Source organism: Mastomys coucha, unplaced genomic scaffold (assembly GCF_008632895.1).
Source record: "Mastomys coucha isolate ucsf_1 unplaced genomic scaffold, UCSF_Mcou_1 pScaffold12, whole genome shotgun sequence".
Lineage (NCBI taxonomy): Eukaryota > Metazoa > Chordata > Mammalia > Rodentia > Muridae > Mastomys > Mastomys coucha.
The window spans coordinates 30,923,286-30,944,525 of record NW_022196894.1 but is presented as its reverse complement, the minus strand read 5'-3'; the positions used below and the strand labels follow the sequence as shown (position 1 = coordinate 30,944,525).

The following is a 21,240-nucleotide window of genomic DNA, read 5'->3' as shown; positions in this document are numbered from 1 at the left end:
AAAAAAGAAGTCAGTCACCACAGCCTGCACAGCACTTAGAGGAGTGAGTACTAACATTCTGCAGTCACTCAGAGTGTGGAATCTGAGACTAGCAGAGGCCCACACCTTGTCTCTGATGCTCCAAGTAAGAGGAAGAGTTCCAGATTCTTCTCAATCAGCCTCTATACATTTAAGACTGGGACATACACAACAGTGAGTATTCTCATAACAAAGTTAACTGAATGTCTTCACTAAACTAGCTTATGTACTCTTTGCACTGCTTCCACTGAATTACATACCATCAATATTTACATGAATATGCAAAACATAAAAGTATAGTAGTAAGCCATGTTATGTTCATTTGAACACTGCAGAATGCAGTGTTGTCTAATCATAGCTTATGATATATGACCTTCATATAAATTAAATGTGACCTTATATATATATATACACCTATCTATTTATGTTATATATGAATGCATGTGTGTATACTTATGTTGTGAGGCTGTCCAAAAAGATCCCATTTCCTTCATGGAAGACTTGAAACAAGAAGTATCCATAATAAAATAAGAATTAAAGCAAAATAAATGAGGTTCTGAAATATCTCCTACTTCTTTCAACATGTGGCTTTTTGAATTATTAGTTATATTAAGTGTTACCTTTCAAATATTTTTGTTTTTAACCACAAGGCTATGCAAAAACAACACATTACATAAATACTTTAAAAGCCAGCTGAGCACACAATGTAAAGGCCTGTGTAAACAGCACATTCTGGGGAACAGCCAGTCAGGTGGTTCTCAACCCACCAAACCTCAACAAAAATGAGTACAAGGATTGACAAATAAGTGACTAAGGGCTAAGTCAGTGACTGAATATCATACGATATATAAAAAAACTCACCCAAATTACTTGATTTTAGTTTTGTTATACTTATTTACTTATATCTTACAGTGCTTCTTAGAAAACTCTTCCAAATATGAGTCTTTAAAAGTTTCAAATTTTTTCAATCCATCTCTAAACTAAAATCACAATTGTTCCTCTAAGCACCACCAAGTACTGAGTTAACATCAAGAAATTGGTTTCTGGCAATAACATACTCAACTTATAAGAGCCAGTTCCTGACAGAACCAGACACTTGATTACATTTCTTGTTTACTTTGTGCTGAACTTCAAACTCACATATGCCAATGCATGAGGCCCCAGGAGTTATTTGTTTCTTGTTTGGTTGGGTTTTTGTTTTGGTTTGTTTTGTTTTGGTTTGGTTTTGGTTTTTCAAGACAGGGTTTCTCTGTGTAGCCCTGGCTGTCCTGGATCTCACTCTGTAGACCAAGCTGGCCTCAAACTCAGAAATCCGCCTGCCTCTGCCTCCCAAATCCTAGAATTAAAGGCATGTGCTACCACCACCTTTGGTTGGTTTGTTTTTTTGAGGCCAAGTTTCAAGTAGCGAAGGCTATCTTTAAACTACATAGCTCAGCATAACCTTCAACTTCTGATCCCCAGCTCCCACCTCCCAAGGATTTTGAAGTATCCCACCAAGCCTAGCCTGAGGCGTTTTTAAGATACTGAACTTGTTTTTCTTGCCTGGTACTGCTTTCCACATTGGGATCAAAGGTGTATACCAGTACACCTGGCTATCATTTATGATCTTACATACAGGTCCAGCATCTCTTATCTGAAATGCTTGTGGCTTTACATAGTCTTCAGACTTTGCCAGTTGAGTATCCCTTAATGTAATATGTGAAATACAAAAGACTCCCAAACCTAAAACTGAATGATACCAGTAAAATGTTTTAAATTTGAAACACTTAGTACTTGAGAATAGTTCAAATGTTCAATTTAGGAATATTCTATATTTTAAAAATTTGTGTTATATTTGTCTATCCCATTCACATGATTAACACCAGAGAAATCCCTTTAAGTCTGTGATAACCTGTGCTAGCTGTCCCTCAGGAAGGTCTGGAGAGCTCCACGTCTTCACCACTGAGCTTCTCCGATCTTCGGGCAATGGTCTCATGTTAAACCCCCTGCTAATGCCTATGAGCCTGCTTCACTAACAGAGCCCATTTCACAATGACTCCTACTTCACTTCAAACTGGGTCTCATGCTCCAGAAGCACAACAAAGGTCTCACCCTTTAGCCTACCAATGTTGGAAAAGCCATGAGTGGGTTTCCTAAGTATCTTATCTCACAGGTAAGCAAATGTGGGAGTCAGAGAAAAGTGAAGTGGCCAGACAGAATTTAAGGAAATGAAAATGTAGGCAAGTATGGAGTATTCTGTAGGAAAAGTCTACAGACTGCACTTAAATTCCTGATTTAAAGTATCTTCTGGTAGAATTAAAAACTGCCTATTGCGCCGGAACAGCACTAAAAAACTACAGAAGTCAAAAGTGACCTGGGTGTGTCTTTGAAACCCTGCCAATGCTACCAGATGCAAAGCTGATTCCCATCATTCCCTTGTCATCTCCAGGGTTAGCCCATATGAATATCCTTACCTTCAGCTGAAATCCAGTCTCATTCACAGTCTCCTTCCAGTTACCTTCCTAAAAATCAAAGTCAGAGACCATTACTGCCAAACCAAACGAACAGCACATAATATCACACATTAAATAAACTGAGTATCTATCATTCTGTTCCTAATTCAAGTGATATGGGGGAGGTTAAAAAAATTCTCTTTACTTCAAAACTAAACATATAATGTAGAATCCAAACATTTGAAAAAGCTTTTAGACACCTGGCCTCCTAACACTAAAGATTAAGTTTTCATTTAGGTAACTGTAACAAACATAAACTCTTAGCATCCTTAAGTATTAAAAACTTAGCTATGATGGGGCTGGAGAGATGGCTCAGTGGTTAGGAACACATTCTCTTTTTAGAAGAAGATCCAGGTTTAGTTCCCAGTGCCCACACTGTGGGTTATCGTACCTAGCTCCAGTTTCTGGGGATTCATCCCTGCTCTGACCTGCACACGTTGTGCACATATATACACTCGCAAGCACGCGGACACACAACTAAATAAGTAATTTCTTATAAGCTTAGCTATGGAGCTGGTGATAAGGCTCAGTGTCTAGGTAAAGCATTTGCCATGCAAGACTGGCAACTGAAATTCAAATCCAAGAACCCACTTAAAGGTAAAAGAGGCCAACTCTACAAAACTGTTCTCTGACCACCACATGTGTGCCATGAGTGTGTGCTTCCCCATATCACACTCAACAGAACACATGCACACCAATAATACATAAATTAAATGAAAATCGTAGTTAATGACATAATCCAATAACTCAAATTTCAAACTAAACCAAACACAATAAACTGCCTATCAAAAGCTGATTCGAAAGAACCTTGAAGATTAGCATTTTATATCATAAAAGCCTAATGCTAATGAATATTTGTTTTCTAATGAATATTTTTAAAAGACCAATTAAAAGAAAAAAATACCTGGGTTAAAAACAAATAGAAGATTTTGTCTCTACAAAGGACAGGATGTGAAGCGACCCTCAAGAGGAAGTTTTCTAAGCCTATCCGTCGTCTCTCCACAAAGTCTGGATCCATGTTGTCAGCAGAGAGTTTATGCCACACGAACTCTGCCTAGGTAAGCAAAGCAACCATTAGGAACAGGCTCAGCCACTGGTCTTGTAGCTCTTTCCCTCTGTCTTAGCCAGAACTATCATTGCCATGATGAAACACCATGACCAAAGCAACTTGGGAGGGAAGGGTTAAGTATTTGGCTCATACTTCCATGTTACCAGAAGTATCATCAAAGGCAGTCAGAACAGGAACTCAAACAGGACAGGAACCTGAGGCAGGAGCTGATGCAGAGGCCAAGGAGGGCGCTGCTTACCGGCTTGTTCCTTATGGCTTGCTTAGCCTGCTTTCTTATAGAACCCAGGACCAGCAGCCCAGGGATGTTTCCACCCACAACAGGTTAGGCCCTCCCTTCTCAATCCCACATCAGTCACTAATTAAGAAAACGTCCCATAGGCTTGCTTACAGGTCAATCTTCTAGAAGCATATTCTCAACTGAGGTTCCCTTCTCCCAGATTACACTAGCCTGTGTCAAGCTGATATAAAACTAGTCTGCACACTCTCATAAAAGAAACTTCTCTTTACATCAGGAGACCATTAAAGAAAATCACAGGTGATCAAAACGAAGACGAGGAGTGAGCCCGTGCTGCCTAAGGCTCAGGGAATTCTGAACCAGAGACAGAGGTCTGTTGGGAGACTGCATCTCCCTGAGTGACAGGGAAGCCATACCTATGACCCTGACTGCCTAAATAAGGCCCGCACAAGGACAACACTAAGACGCAGGCCAGCATGGAAGAGGGGAACCTTATGGGGCCTCAACCCTAGAAAAAACTGTGGGCAACTAATAAATGCTAAAAATTGGAGAAAGAGTCTTTCCCATGGAAGAGCCCAATTGGTTATCCAGTACCAAATGGTCAGCCTTAAAACCATATACATACAAATAACATACAGATTGAGCAAACTGCATCTATACATATAGGAGAAATATATATGGGAGGCAGAGGCAGGTGGATCTCTGAATTTGAGGCCAGCCTGGTTTACAGAGAGTTTTCCAGGACAGCCTGTATACAGCCTGTATACACAGGCAAACCCTGTATCGAAAAACAAAAAACAAAAAAAGAAGGAAAACAAATGAATGGCTCACTGCAGACTCCTCAGCTCCTCCTGCTGTTTATGTCTTACCCGCTTTTCTGGGAGAGGTGGTACGACGACATGTGGGTAGTACACTAAAAGGTAGTTCCTCAACAACTCGAACTCACTGTAGCGCCTCCACAGCGAGTCTGTGAGCACACTCTGACCATCAGCATGTTCAACTGACCTGCAAAGGAACAAACAGCACTTCTATCACTTAGAAAACAGAACACATAATGCCACCTTGCTCAGGACTTCTCATGTTTTCTTGCTTAGTCCTTACAACCTAGGGAAACAGGGAGGATGAGGATGCAGCTGCGCCAGATCCATCCAACTGCAACGCTCTCACTCTAGCTTTCCTTCTGTTATAGAAAACCTACCTGAACTCTTGAGAAAGAGCTATATGAGAAACATTCTAAAAGCCGAACTATAATATTGATTTCACAACATTTATTACATAAAAGACATCTATCTGTAACATTACTATTACCACAAAGAGAGAACAACTTCATGACGAAGACTAAGATACCACAAAATCTCAGTTCAGGATACGAATAAATCAGATGGCTCTGAGTACCAGGAGACATCCACAGAGCAAACTTTTAGTCTGCTCTGAAAGGGGAAGAAAACTCACAACCTGTATCTCTGTTTTCCTTTTAAAGAGTGGCAGGCGCCTCATGTTTTATCTACATAAAAGTCTAAAGTACAGCTGGGGAGTGATGGCGCACACCTTTAATCCCAGCACTTGGGAGGCAGAGGCAGGTGCATTTCTGAGTTCGAGACCAGCCTGGTCTACAGAGTGAGTACCAGGACAGACAGAGAAAACCTGTCTCGGAAAAAAACAACAACAACAACAACAACAAACAAACAAACAAAAGTCTAAAGTACAGTTGGAGAAAATGAGGATAAAATAGTGTAAAGATCATGTGAAGGCACTAAAGATTTCTGCTACCCTCAAGAATGCAGGATTTTGCTTGTTGTTTAAGGTGGGGGTCTCACTATGTAGTTCTGGCTGGCCTGGAACTCAAGAGATCCACCTGCCTCAGCCCAAGTGCAAAGATAAAAACAGTGTGCCACCATGCCCAACCACAGAATATTTGAAGCACTATCGAGACCTCCTTTTTTCCAACTATTCACTTGACAATAACTTATTTGCCCTCTAAGAAATGCACATACAACCATAGTATGCACTTGCCCATTAGGACAAAGTGACAGAGAAGCAAAATCAGTCTTGAACAGTCGTTTGAAAAGTGTGTCACACTTAGCATAATACCTGCTCATCTGTTAGTTTGTTTTGGTTTTTTGGATGGGTTCTACTATGCTGGCCTAGCTAGCCTCAAACTCCTAAATTTAAGTGATCCTTCTATATGGGCAGGGAGTAAATGAGGCCTTAGGTTAGTAAGAGAAAGAAAAGATATTAATTTTCCTGCCTTAGCTTCCTGATTAACTATATTTACACTACTGTGTAGACCTGAATGTCTTGGAACTCACTGTGTAGACTAGGCTAGCCTCAAACTTAGAGATCCACCTGCCTCTGCCTCCCAAGTGTGGGGATTAATGGCATATGCCACCTCACTCAGCTACCAATGTCTCTTTTCAGAAGATTTATGTTATTATTAATTATATGTGTCCTTGTGTGTATATGCCATGTGAGTGCAGGTGTCCTCAGAGGTCAAGGGATTGGATTCCTGGAGGTACGGGCAATTGTGAGATGCCTGGTGCAGTGAACTCTAGGTCCCCAGTGAGAGCAGTATATGCTCTTTCCATTAAGCCATCTATCTAGGCCCTACACTATTGGTCTTAGCCATTATTGCTTGTTTTTACCATTACTGTTTTGAGACAGGGTTTTAATATAGATAGATAGATAGACAGACAGACAGACAGCTATAGCCAAGGATGGCCTTAAACTCCTAGTCCTCTTGCCACCACCTGGCACCTTTGCATCTTTTAGTCCCTGCATCTTTTATTAGGCATGGCCGGCATAGTGTGCACCACTAGCCTTCATGTAAGTAGTAAATACATATATACATACATACATACATATGTGTGTATATATGTGTGTATGTGTATATATAGCTGGGCATGATGGCACAGATGCAGACACAGGAGGTGGATTTCTGTGAGTTCTAGGCCAGGCTGCTCTATACAGCAAATTTCAAGACAGACAGGGCTACATAGAGACCCTGCCTCAAAAACCAATAAACAAAAAAACCAACAATAAATAAACAAATACATTAAGCTTATCACTAAGCCTGTTAATTACATATTACTAAGAAAATACAATAAGAAATATAAAACACAATTTTAAATTTCCAACTTTAACATGAAATATTTAATTTTATTTCAACTTAAAAGCAAGTGTTATCATTGGGCTTGCCTTCCAAATTAGAAGACTTTAATAATGGCATACTGTTTCCCAAGACAGTGAAGCATTCCCACATGTTCTATGAGACAAATTTCCATACTTTTATCTTGAAACAACATCCTACCACAAGAACCAACCTCTGAAGGAAATTTCAGTTACTCAACTGTTAGAACATCTTTCCATCTAAATCAAGCCCATCCTTGCAACCCACCGAGTCTCGATGAGGTAAGCAGTGTATGTTTCTTGCATGTTCATGGCATTTCTTCCAGTTCTCTTCTCTGCTTCTGAAACACTGATTTCTATTTTCTTCAACCAAAAATTATTTCCCATCATCTGGACAAAAAAAAAAAAAAAAAAAAAAAAAAAAAAAAAAAAAGATCAAACAACAAAAGCCCTTTAAGATGGTACTGATAGATGAGGTAAGAGGGGGTGAGTGTGATCTAATGACAGTATAACAAAACCCCATTATTCTGTGCAATTAATTTAAGATAGGGAAAATGGTATTGGGAAACCCATAACCATACTAATAATACTCGGTACTGGTAAATGTTGGTATTCAGACATGGGACAAACAGCTGAGGCACATATTTTACATAGCAAAGCAGATCTGACCTCCAGGTTACCCCTGCATCTTTTTTTTCAGTTTTTTGAAACAGGGTTTCTCTGTGTAGCCCTGGTTGTCCTGGAACTCACTCTCTAGACCAGGCTGGCCTCGAACTCAGAAATCTGCCTGCCTCTGCCTCCCAAGTGCTGGGATTAAAGGCAATGTGCCACCACCACGTGGCACCCTGCATCTTTTAGTCCCTGCATCCTTTATTAGGCATGGCTGGCATATTCTGCCCTCTCCCCTAAACATTCCAGCCCAGGGGCTGAGCTTCCCTTCCCCCAGAAACACCTCCCTTTCTAATCTAGACATTTTGGTCTCTCCTCTCTCCCTGTGTGGTCATGCTCTTTCTCTTTTCCCCACCACTCATGTCTCCCTTCCCGAGACAACATCCCTAGCCTCGTTCCCTGGGTCCAGGGTACCTACCTAGAGAGCAGATTCCCAATAAACCTGCCTTTATATACTTTTTGGCCTGAATTGGCTATTTCACCATTGGAGAATAACTTATCACCAAATATTTCAAGATGGTTTGTGGGCTGGGACGACAACTTAATGGGTAAAGTGACTGCCATGCAAGCATGAGGACCTGAGTTTTACATGGGACCATGACCAGGTCCCATGTAAAAGCTGGATGAGGCAGCATGTATCTGTAACTCCAATGTTCCTTCAATGGCACAAAGCGGGGCAGTGACAGGAGAATTTCCAGAAATTCGTGGGCCAACTAGCCTGGCCTATGCAACGGAGAACTATGAGACCAAGGTTATCCTCTAACCTCCACACACACACCACAAACAAACACACACAGATACGTTATTTGAGTTGTTATGGCTTACTAAATGACAACAGCAAGTGGCAACATCTCTTTATTAACACAACTGCAGCACATCAGCTTCTTGCGAGGCACTTTAATAGGTATCATCCATTAATGTGTAAGCAAGCAAGAATAACTCTATACAGGAACATACGAGAAAAAGTCTTCAGATGGGAGCAGCTAAGAGATAGATTCCTGCTTACCATGTTTGAGGCTCTGAGTTCAAGTCATCATTGTAAAAACAAAAATCTTTTAGTTATATTATAAATTGAGGATTCCGGGAAGACTATCTAGTAGATTATCAAATACCAAATATCTACTAACTCATCAACACAATACACACATGGATTTTGTCTACAAAAGTATTTACAGAGGTTCAGAATTTAGCTCAGTGGTGGAACCCTTGTCTAACAAGCATAAGCCCTGGGTTCCATACCTATCTTAGTTAGGTTATTATTGCTGCAATGAAAACCTTGACAAAAAAACATGTTGAAAGGGAAAAGGTGCATTTTGCTTTCACAACGGGAAGGTATGTTAGGAAAAAATATAAAGATACACACATTAAAAAAATGCCATAATGAAATTCATTATTTTTTGCATTTGTTAACCTTAAAATTAATACATAAAAAGAGATCTGAAAACAAAAGAGCAGTTTCCTTTATTTCTACTAGAAGAACTGCAGGTCTATACAAAAAAACAAAACCAAAAGAAGTGGTGGTTGACAGGCTTGGGTGTATGTATGTGTGTGCTCGAGCTCGAGACAATAAGGAAAGGGCTTGAATACACACAAACAAGGTAGAGCAAGTAGAATTAAATGGAACTTCTGTGCTTTAAGCCTTTTCTCAGGTTTGATTTTTAAAACCTGCTCAGATAATCATTAGGGGCAATCTGTAAGGGAAAGAGAACAGTTGTAATACTGGTACAGTACAAGATGTTTTTAAAGATTTATTTTTATTTTACATGTATATGTGAATGCCTACACATAAGTATACCATGTATAGGCCTGATGCCTGCGGGGGCCAGAAGAAGGAATCAGAAACCCTATAACTGAAGTTACACACTGCTGTAAGCCACCCAGTGTTAGTGCTGGGAACCCAACCCAGGTTCTCTGCAAGAGTATTCTTATCCACTGAGCCATCTCTCCAGCCCTCTGAAGATTTAAAAGCTACATTGGTTGACGGATTCTGGCAGGGAGCTAAGTGGGAAATTTTCTTTAAGGGGCTGGTCTTGCTCCAGTGTAGTAAGAGTTTTGGTTTCTTCAGAACCCCAATTATGTTATATGAATATGTTTTTGTTTTAATCCCAGGTATAGGGTACGTTGCTGCTTCAGTTTGTCCACTGTTGTGGGTTATCCTAATGCTATTTGTATTCTGATGTTAATTCTTCCTCAAGAGAGCTGCCCCATGAGCAGCTGATGACATATTCAGGTGATTGCATGTGAACCCTCTTCCCATTTTAATTGGTCAATAAAGGCTAGAGCCTATGACTGGGCAATGGAAGGGATAGGTGGGACACCCTGGATGTCTTTGAGAGGAGGGCAGGGAGAGAAAGGAGAATGAGAATAGAGGAGAGGGGACAAAAGAAAAGGAGGAGGGAGCCATGATGAAGCAGAATCATGTGGCCAGGAGAAACCACAAATAGCAAAGGGTCTTATAGCTGGGGAATAAGTTAGTACATTGTTAGATCTGTCCAAACTAGACATATAGCTTACCATTATACTAACTGGATTGTGTGTTTTTATACAGGCTTATTTGGGTTAGAAATCCCAACGACAGTCCACAGCCACTATCTATAACTGTCCTGTGCTCTAGAGTATGTGATCTTTGCCAGCTGCAGACAGTTTAACTCTGGTGACTCTGCAGACGGTACACATCTGAGAACCCCGAGAAGCTGGTGCTCCCCCCCACACACACCTGCTGCTGCTGGTTCCTCCTGCTGTTGTATTTACTATTGCTGCTTTGCTGGACTGCTGGATATTCTGACAGCAAAGACTGGACTTGCTCCTAAGGAACCCAAGAACCCTAATCAGCAAGAAGTAGCCTACAGAAGTCTATGCCCCCCTTTTCTCTCTAACCTTTCTCACCTACCTAGTGTTGGGGGTGTTAGAAGGAGTTAGGGTGGAATAAGGGCAGGAAGGGTGGTAGAGATAAGAACACAATAAAGTAGACAAACCCACGCCAACACTCCAGTTAGTGAGTACATGGACAACACAGATTGGACTTTTTTTCTTTTTCTTCTTTCTGTTTGGGGCGGTCCCAAGGGTGGAGGCAAACCTGGGAGAACTCAGAAGTGAGTGTTCTCGGTGTTCATGATATGAAGTTCCAATAATCAAAAGAAATTATTACAGGGGAAAAAGCTACACGGGTTGTGGTGATGACTCAGTAAAGTGCTTGCTATTGATGCATAAGAACCTAGGTTTGGCTGGGCAGTGGTGGCGCATGACTTTAATCCCAGCACTTGGGAGACAGAAGCAGGCGGATTTCTGACTTTGAGGCCAACCTGGTCTACAGAGTGAGTTCCAGGACAGCCAGGGCTACATAGAGAAAACCTGTCTCAAAAAACCAAAAAAAAAAAAACCAAAAAACCAAAATCAGAAAGAACCTAGGTTTGGATCCCCAGTACTCATAAGAAAAGCCAAGCAAAGTGCTGCACTCTTTTAATTCTAGCACTGGGAAGGAGGAGGCAAGAGGATCTCTGTGGTTTGCTAGCTAGCCAGCCTAACTCAATCTGCTAGCTCCAGGTCAGTTAGAGACATTGACCCCAAAAAAGAAGGTAGAAATGGTTCAGGAAGATACCCAATATCAAAGTCTGGTACCTACAGAAGTCCATATACAGATGAACACACACAGATTGTTACAGTAAGAGCAAGAGTTACATTACACAGAGAAAATTAAAGTTATGCATGACCGTACTAAAAATGGAACTGATGATGAAAAACAGATAATATACTTAGGAAGCACGCCCAGGAAAAATGCAGAAAGTGATGTATATTTATATACACAAGAGAAAATAAGAGCCAGAAAGAAGCCCTTTAGCCAAAAGAAAGCTCAAGAAATTACCTAAGACAAGCCAGTAAACATCAGGATGATGAGAGCCACACTGGCTGAGCTACCCATAAAGCATGTTGGCCTACAGCCAAACTGATTTACCACCATCTGCTCCAGTGAAAACTCTCTGAAATCTGAAAGCACACACTGATAAAGCAAATTACCTTCTCAATCCAAAAGATAATGCATTCATCATGATTTTAGTCTGTCATACTATCCAGTTAGAATAAACACGAAATCTTTAAAAAGCACTAAGTTAAAGAATAATAAAGCCGCAGGGCGGTGGTGGTGCATGCCTTTAATCCCAGAATTTGGAAGGCAGAGGCAAGCGGATTTTTGAGTTCGAGGCCAGCCTGGTCTACAGAGTGAGTTCCAGGACAGCCAGGGCTACACAGAGAAACCCTGTCTCGAAACAAACAAACAAACAAACAGAATAATAAAACCATTGGGCAGTGCTGTTGCACACTTTTAATCTCTGCATCAGAAGGCAGAGGCTAGCCTGACTTATACATCAAGTGTCAGACCATCCAGAGATAATACAGTAGACTCTGTCTCAAAGAAAGAAAAGGATAAAAATAATGAAAGATTATTTTCAAAAGAAAAAAGTCAAGAGTGGCTGGAGAGATGGTTCAGTGTTTAAGAATATTGGTTATTCTTCCAAAAAACTAGATTCAATTCCCAGCTCCCATATGGTAGCTCACAACCATCTATAACTTCAGTTCCAGGGGATCCAGTATTCTCTTCTAGGCACGTACATGGTGCAGATATACATGCAGGTAAAACATCCATACACATAAAATAAAATTTTCAAAAGGAAAATTAAGAACAAACCTTTAAGTATGTAATGTAAGTGCTTGGAAAAGACAGAAGCTATAATCAGAAATAATCCAGAGAGAGAGAGAGAGAGAGAGAGAGAGAGAGAGAGAGAGAGAGAGAGAGAGAGAAGTGTTTGGATTATATAGGGAGAGGCCTCTTGAGGAAAGGTGGCCCAACCCCTGGGCTGGAAATTTCAAGTTTTGGGGCAGGCATGCCAGGTAGGGACTAAGGGATGCTGGGAGAACCTGGAGGCCAGGACTGCTTTGCTTTGTAAAATACGCCCCTCAGACCCTTGTCCCAGGTCTGAAACCAAACAGTCAGCTGATTTTATTTAGCAAATGCACCAAAGTCAGTCAATAAGTAAACAACAAAATAGCAACAGGGTGGCCTCTGTGTGTGTGTGTGTGTGTGTGTGTAGAGAGAGGGGTGGATGGAGCTTTTCCTTACGGTATGAACAGATACATAAGTTAAAAGGTTCATTCATATGTATATATATCCCAAACTGAAATTTTCAGAAAACATAGAGTGAAACCTTTGTGATCTTGGGTAAGAAGAGACTTCTTAAATACAAACTCAAAAGCACAATTAAGGACCAGGTATAGTGGCCCAGCACTCAGATGCAGAAGCAGATAGAACTCTTTCAAGCTAGTTTGAGGCTAGCTTGGTCTACATAGTAAGGCTGCATAGTGAGACCCTAAACAAACAAAAAGAAGCAAAACCAACCAACCAAAAACAAAACCCATACAATACAGAGAGGCAAAGAATGAGATTGAAAATGTCTATTCTTCTCAAGACAACACTAAGAAAAAGGAATGATAGTATCTCTTGGAAATCGGTCAAATAATAACTAAATCATATCTAGAGTACACAAGTAACACTTAAGATTGAAGAATAAGCAATTAAAAACATGGTGTGGTACTGTGGCACATGGATGTACTCCTAGCACTCAGAGTCAGAGGCAGGAAGACCATGAGTTTTGAGTCCAGTCTAGCACACACGCAAATAAAAAATGGTAGCCTGGGCTATGTGGCAAACTAAATTTAAAAAAGAAAAAAGAAAAAAAAACCACAAGACAATCAACAGTGCAGGTATAATAACAGAAAACAAACAATGCCATGTGTTGACGAGGATTAGAAGAATGGTGTGGTGGTCTGAATGAAAATGGCCCTCATAGGCTCATATATGCTTGGTCCCAGTTGATAGAACTGATAGAAAGGATTGGGTATGGCCTTCTTGCCAATGATGTTCATGAGCTCATCCTCCAAAACAGTAGGTCTCAATAAACTCTTTCTTCTATAAGTTGCTGTCTTAGTTAGGGTTACCATTGTTGTGATGAAACACCATGGATAAAAGTAAGTTGGAAGAAAAAGGTTTAATTTGACTTACACTTCCATATCTATCATTGAAGGAAGCAATGAACTCAAGAACTCAAGCAGGGCAGAAACCTGAAAGCAGAAGCTGATTCAGAGGCCATGGAAGAGTTCTGTTTACTAGCTTGTTTCTCATGGTTTGCTCAGCCTGCTTTCTTATAGCCCAGGGATAGCATCAACCACAATGGGCTGGGCCCTCACCCATCAATCACTGATCAGCACAGTTGCCTTGGTCATGGTGTGTCATCACAGCAATAGAAAAATAACTAAGACAGCAAGGAACCATCACACAATTGCTAGTGTTAAAAAGAAAACAGTATCAGCATTTTAGAATGCTAAAGGTGGGTAGCTCCTTCTCTTAATTATAACACCCAGAATAAGACTATGGAGGCATTCTTGAGGACTATCATAAATTTCTAGGTCTGCTTAGCTAGAATGAGACCTGTCTTAAACAAAGAGTTAAATACAAATTTGCCACATGATTGATGATTACATTCTTATATATTTCTATAAATCTGCTCAAGGGAACACTTATCTAGACAAAATTCTTAACAAACACAAAATCCAAAACAAACACAATGTCCATCAAATAATGAATAAACAAAATATGAAATTGCCCAAATTCAAGTATTATTCAGTAAGAAAAAGGAATGTATATTAGAACAAGGATCAACCTCAGAAAAAAAAAATTTTTTTTTTTTTTTTTTTTTTTTTTGGTTTTTCGAAACAGGGTTTCTCTGTGTAGCCCTGGCTGCCCTGGAACTCACTCTGTACACCAGGCTGGCCTCAAACTCAGAAATCCGCCTGCCTCTGCCTCCCAAGTGCTGGGATTGAAGGCATAGGCCACCACTGCCTAGCAGAAATATTCTAAGTGTGTAATAAAGGACACCCATTCTCCTCAAAAAAGGGGCTATTAAACAGGTCCAAGGGATCAAAAACTCTGCAGCTCATAGATTTCCAGAAAGCCAATAACCACCATACACCTGGAGCCCAGAGGTCACAAAATCATTATGACTTATCAACCAACATTTGGAAAAGCAATTTCCCCCAAAAGCAATTTCAGGGGTTTGACTTTACCCTCACTCCTACTCTGGACTACAAGAACTTATTCTCAGACCCTGCATGGCATGTTCTCCTGCACCCTTGGTTTGGAGGTGCCAAGCTCTTTTGGGAAACCCTCCTATTAAGGCTGTAGTCTACCATGACTGATAGCTCCCAGAGCTTTGTGCAAAATGAAGGACTCCCTTTTCCAGGGGTGCTTCCTCTTCTTTACCTGACCTTATCTGGGAAGCCCGAGCCCCACATCCTCTACCTGAGGAATGTTAGGTAGTTCTTGATGAAATTACAGGTTCAACTTCCTTTCTCTCCATAAGAACCTGCCCAGCAAGTACCTGGAATCCCTCTTCATGCAAATGAGGCATTCCCACTACTTTAAGCCTCAACTGATGATGATGTACAGTCACCTGAAAACCTCTTCCCATTCTCCAAGGTCTACATAGCCTTTGTTCACCCCAAATAAAGTGCACAAGCTGACTGTCTAAGAGAGCTCTAACACTAAAATCCTCAGAGAAGGCCTCACTCCACTCCTACCCAAGGCAGACTTTCTCCGGGGTCTGCTTCATCCTTTCCAGCCTGGTATGCAGTGGTGCCTGGACACACTGTGGGAGGAAGCAGAAGGCAGAACCACAAAGCTCTCAGACCAATAAAAGTCTGCCCTTGTTGTTTGACGGCAAACCGAAGTCTTTATTCTTTCTTTTTCCTCTGCTGACTTACTTCTTACAGGTTAAGAAGCCAGGCTCAAACAACAGCAGTGAATGATGCTATTTATGCCAAGGGTAGGAAGGAGGATGATCAAACACTAAGGGGAGGAGGGAACTTGGAGGATGACAGATATGCTCCAAAACCAGGTTATGAAATGGTTGTACAATTCTGCTAATTAACTTAAAAAAAAATCACTGAATTGTAATAGGTTTCTCCAACAACATAATAAGTCAGTTCAAGCCTGATTAAAAGTATAAAAAGCAAGTTTATTTGGGAATGGCTCCCGGGAGAATTCACTAATCTCAAGGGACAAGGAAAGAAATCACCATGTAGACAGAGAGGCAAAAAAAAAAAAGGGAGGAGACGACCGGGCGGTGGTGGCGCACGCCTTTAATCCCAGCACTTGGGAGGCAGAGGCAGGCGGATTTCTGAGTTCAAGGCCAGCCTGGTCTACAGAGTGAGATCCAGGACAGCCAGGGCTACACAGAGAAACCCTGTCAAGAATTCTTCCTTCCTTCCTCCCTTCCTTCCTTCCTTCATCCTGGGATCAATCTAAAAAAAAAGGGGGGGGGAGGAGAGGGAGGGAGGGGGAGAGAGAGAGACAGATAGACAGAGACAAAGACACAAACAGACATGGCAGGGGGGGAGGAGGAGAAGACGAAGAATGCAGAGAAAAGCAGCAGAGGGAAGGGCAGTGGTAACCCAAGGTCTGGATTATACAGGAAAGAACCTCTGGGGAAGAGCAGCCCAGCCCCTGGACTAGAAAAGTTCAGGGTAGGGAGTGGGGTATGCCAGCCATACCCTGTAACAGGTAGGGACTGGGGATGCTGGGAGAACATGGAAGCCAGGTGTGCTTTGATAACTTAAATACACATCTGATGGATTTTTCAGCATACAAATTATACCTAATATTTAAAAACATTTGTGTGTGTGTGCACACGTGTATGGAGGTGCACATGCCACAGTGCATGTGTAAAGGTCAAAAGGCAACTTGCAGCAATCAATTCTTTCTGTCCTGTTCCCAGGATCAAACTCAAGCCATGAGACATAGCAGCAAGCACTTTTACCGGCTACACCATCTCACTTGCGTACAAATTATACCCCCAAAATAACTTTAAAAAAGAAAAAAAGTTCCATGAAGCTATATTGCCAAGTAAATTACACAAAGTTAAATAAGGAACAAGATATATGTCTCCATAAAAGTACACACAGGAAAAGGGTAAAATAACTATATGGGTACTTGGGCAGAGAGCTGTGGGTGTGGGGGAGGGGCACACCTGTAATCCCAGCTAGGGAGGCTGAGAAGAACCAACAGTATAAGGTAAGCTTGGCTGTATCAGCGCTCACAAGTGCACTCTCTCTCTCTCCCTCCCCTACCTCTCTCTAAGAAGATCATATGCAAAGTTAAAAAGAAATGCATCCAGATGAATATAAACATGGAACACACTGAGGAGCACCTAGCCATTTTTGCTAAAGCACATCCAATCATCAATTTAATCATATCGAAAAGATAAGACACAAACTGAGGGAAATTCTACATTCTCTACTATTTACAAAGTTTAAGATTGCAAAAGTAAAAACCACGTGATTTTTTTTTTTTTTTTAGACTAGAAGAAACCAAGGAAACACTAACTGGATAAGCAGAGCTGCACTGGATCTCTAGAGCACTCCTGACACCCCTGGCACACTGCTGACAATGACAGTGTACACTTAGCAGTGTCACTCCCCTGACTTTGCTGGCGGTACTGTGGCTACATAGGACATTGTCCTTGCTTGTCCTGAAATACTCTTGGGTAAGAGATGAAGCAACACCATGTTTAAAAACTGACCTCCCCCAGGACCCCCACCTTGTACTGACTACACAGTCCCCTGCTGGTGAAATAATTCTGGAATCTGTTAAAACCTTAGGAGCAGCAGCCAGTATGGAGGAATTAGGTCACTGGGGCAGTGTCTTTGAAGTGGCTCTTCTGGTTCCTCCCTGCCTTATGAAGCAGACAGCCTCCTTCACAGGCTCTAGACTATGACACGCTGCCCCAGGCAGACTGGAGCCAAGCAGTCAGGTACACCAGGGAGCCATGACCAATTCTCAAGTTGTTTCTTGCAGGTACTTACTTTGTCACAATAACACAAGAACAATTATAAATTTGAAGTTTCAAAGTGCAAAAAGTTTTCTGAGACAAAGTCTCACTTTGTTCTAACCTAGCTTGAAACTCATGAGGCCCAGGCTGGCCCTGAACTATGAGCATACGTCACCATACTCTAATTCAAAACAATTTTTTTAGTCAGGCAGTAGTGGCACACACCTTTAAGCCCAGCACTTGGGAGGCAGAGGCAGGTGGATTTCTGAGTTCAAGGCCAGCCTAGTTTACAGAGTGAGTTCCGGGACAGCCATGGCTATACAGAGAAAGCCTGTCTCAAACTCCCCCCCCCACCCCCCAAAAAAAGGTTTTTAAAGAATTATTTAATTTATATGAGTACACTGTAGCTGTTCTCAGACACACCAGAAGAGGGCATCAGATCCCTTTACAGATGGTTGTGAGCCACCATGTGGTTGCTGAGATTTGAACTCAGGACCTTCGGAAGAGCAGTCAGTGCTCTTAACTGCTGAGCCATCTCTCCAAGCCCTCAAAACAATTTTAAATGGTCATATATAACAAACTTTGTTTCAGTTATGTTTCAGGAAAGCACAAAAAAAAAATAAAGTAAAAAAATACACAGCCTCTAAATCATTACAGAGGATAATACTAACGATATCTCCTGTTATGGACAAAGCCCTAAACAAAAACCTAAGTTACAAACCATTAAATATGACAGAAGAAAATTAAAAATAAAGTCAGTTAAGGAACACAAATACTTCAAACTCCCTGTGTGTGGTGGTTTGGATGAGAATGGACCCCATAGGCTCATTTATGGGGTCCCTGGTTGGTGGAACTGTTCAGGAAGATTCATTAGATGTGACTTTGTTGGTGGAGGGGGTTGGGGGTTGGCTTTGAGGATTCAAAAGCTGATGACATTCCCAGTGCTGGGTAGCACATGTGATGTAGGTCAAGATGTAAACTCTCAGCTGCTGCACCAGTTCCATGCCTATCTGCTACCTGTTCCCTGCCATGGTGGTCATGAACTTAAACCCTTTAAAACTGTGAGCCCCAAATTAAATGCTTTCCTTTATAAGTTGCATTAGCTATGGTGCTTTGTTACAGCAATTAAAAACTAAGATATTATGATAAACAACAGAAATTTAAAAAAAAACCATTATTATACAATGCATAAAATGGTAAGAATGAATGAATACAAGAAGGCAAAGAAATTATAAGAGAATAGCACATATCCTCAGGCCCAAAAGACAACTGATACCAGGAGAAGGTAAGTCTGTAAGACAGCTTTCAATCAACTTCTCACAGGTAAGAACCAACTTCCCAGAAAACTCTCCTAGGGATCTCCAGTGTGAGACTGAACAGTGATTTGACTTGTCTGCCTCAGTTTCCTCATTGTAGAGTGGAAACAGACCCTACAGTGTGTTATTCCCCCATGTGATGATACTAAAAGGAAGGCCTGAGGATGCCTAGATGGTCACCCTGACACCTATATTGAATATGTTATAACTACCTGAAACTCCAGATCCAGGGGAGCTCTTCTGGCCTCCACAGGCAGATACACACATGGCACTATTCACAAAGAAACATTAAAGAAGTAAATACTTTTAAACTTTTTTAGATTATGTGTACAAGCATTTTGCCTTTATGTACTTAGTTAGGGTTTTAAGGAGATGAAGAGACACCATGTCCAAGGCAACTCTCTCTCTGTTTTTTGTTTTTTTGTTTTTTTAAGATTTATTTAGCCGGACAGTGGTGGTGCATGCCTTTAATCCCAGCACTTGGGAGGCAGAGGCAGGTGGATTTCTGAGTTCGAGGCCAGCCTGGTCTACAGAGTGAGTTCCAGGACAGCCAATGGCTATACAGAGAAACCCTGTCTCTAAACAAACAAACAAAAAAATTTATTTATTTTATTTATGAGTATACTGTAGCTGCCTTAAGACACACCAGAAGAGGGCATCAGAACCCACTACAGATGGTTGTGAGCCACCATGTAGTTGCTGGGAATTGAACTCAGGACCTCTGGAAGAGCAGTCAGTGCTCTTAACTGCTGAGCCATCTCTCTAGCCCACAAGGCAACTCTTACAAAGAATGACATTTAATTGGGGCAGTTTCAGAGGTCCATCATCAACATGGTGGGAACATCACAGCATCTAGTGCTGGAAAAGGAGCTGAGAGTTCTACATCTTGATCTGAAGGGAGCAGAAAATGCAGAGGGAGATGGGATGTCACAATGGATGTAGCTTGTGCGTGTATGTTCTCAAAGCCCACCCCCAAAATGACAAACTTTCTCCAACAAGGCCACAACTCCTATTAGTGCTACTCTTCATGGACAACCATTCAAACACACGAGTCTAAGAAAGCCATATCTACTCAAACTACCACATATATGCATGTGAGACACATACATGCCTGGTGTTTGAGGAGGTCAGAAGAGAGCATCCAATGCTTTGGTGCTAGAGTTAATAAGTGACCATGTAGGTATTGGGAATTGAACCCAGGTACTCTATAAGAGCAGTAAGTGCTCCTAACCATTGAGCCAACTCTCCAACCCCTAAAAGTTTCTTTGTTGATTTTGTTTTTTCAAGATAGGGTTTTCTCTTTGTAGCTCTGGCTATCCTGGAACTTGCTCTGTAGACCAAGTTAGACTTGAACTCAGAGATCCACAAGCCTATGCCTCCTGAAGGCTGGGATTAAAGGCACGTATCACCACTGCCTGGCTCAAATTTATTTAAAAAAAGAAGAAGAAGAAGAAGAAGAAGAAGAAGAAGAAGAAGAAGAAGAAGAAGAAGAAGAAGAAGAAGAAGAAGAAGAAGAAGAAGAAGAAGAAGTGAGGTTTAAGGCAGCCTACAATGAGCTCACAAGTAGGCCTCCATCTGGAGCTCAAACTGCCACTGCTTTGACATTGGCCTTCCCAGACTCCAAGACCATGAGTAACACATCTCTACTGGTTAGAAGCAACCACACATTTTGTTAGAGCAACTCACACAAACTAATTCTGAAAATATCTTACAGTGATCTTGAGATCATTTAGGGAACTAAGGTGTGGTGGTTTGAACAGATATGACCCCTCAGCCCCATAGGCTCATGTGTTTGAATGAATGATTGCCCCATAGGGAGTAGCAGTAACAAATTACTAAGCACTACTTAACAACTACCCAACCAAATGTTTATTCCTATATGTAGGAAGCCTGCTATTTGGGGAAGTATTTATGGTAAGATTATTTAAAAATTATTAAGGTCAGGCTAGAGAGATGACTCAGCAGTTAAGAACACTTGCTGCTCTTCCAGAGGACCTGAGTTCCATTCCCCAAACCTATGTTAGATATCAAGCAGCTCACAACTACCTATAACTCCAGCTCCATAGATTTGACACCCTCTTCTGGACTCCTCAGACACCTGCATTCATATGTATATACCTCCACAGAGGCACACATACACACACATATATACAAACACACACACACACACACACACACACTTTAAATGACTACCAGGCATGGTGGCACACTCCTTTGATCCCAGAATCAGGGGCAGAGGCAGGTAGATCTCTTGAGTAGTTTGGCCAGCCTGGTCTACAGAGTGAGTTCTAGGACATCCAGGCTACACAAAAAGCCTGTTCCCCGCCACCCCAAAATAAAGAAACGAAGAAAAAAGTATTAAGACAAATACTTGTGTAGGGAGCCAGCATTCGCCATGGCAAGATGGCGCCTACTTCCGCTGTCGAGTAAACAACTGTTT

At 41.4% G+C, this 21,240-nt stretch overlaps 1 protein-coding gene across 2 annotated transcripts in view; it reads right to left on the bottom strand.

The window, feature by feature from the left end:
• Nucleotides 1-21,240, bottom strand: part of Snx4 (sorting nexin 4) — a 70,812-nt gene that overhangs the window by 33,248 nt on the left and 16,324 nt on the right. For both annotated transcript variants that reach the window (XM_031363705.1, XM_031363706.1), the window contains exons 2-5: nucleotides 7,209-7,330; nucleotides 4,684-4,819; nucleotides 3,415-3,564; nucleotides 2,472-2,519 (exon numbers count right to left, since the gene is read on the bottom strand). In XM_031363705.1, coding sequence (XP_031219565.1) covers nucleotides 2,472-2,519; nucleotides 3,415-3,564; nucleotides 4,684-4,819; nucleotides 7,209-7,330 — 456 coding nt within the window. The remainder of the gene's footprint in view (nucleotides 1-2,471; nucleotides 2,520-3,414; nucleotides 3,565-4,683; nucleotides 4,820-7,208; nucleotides 7,331-21,240) is intronic.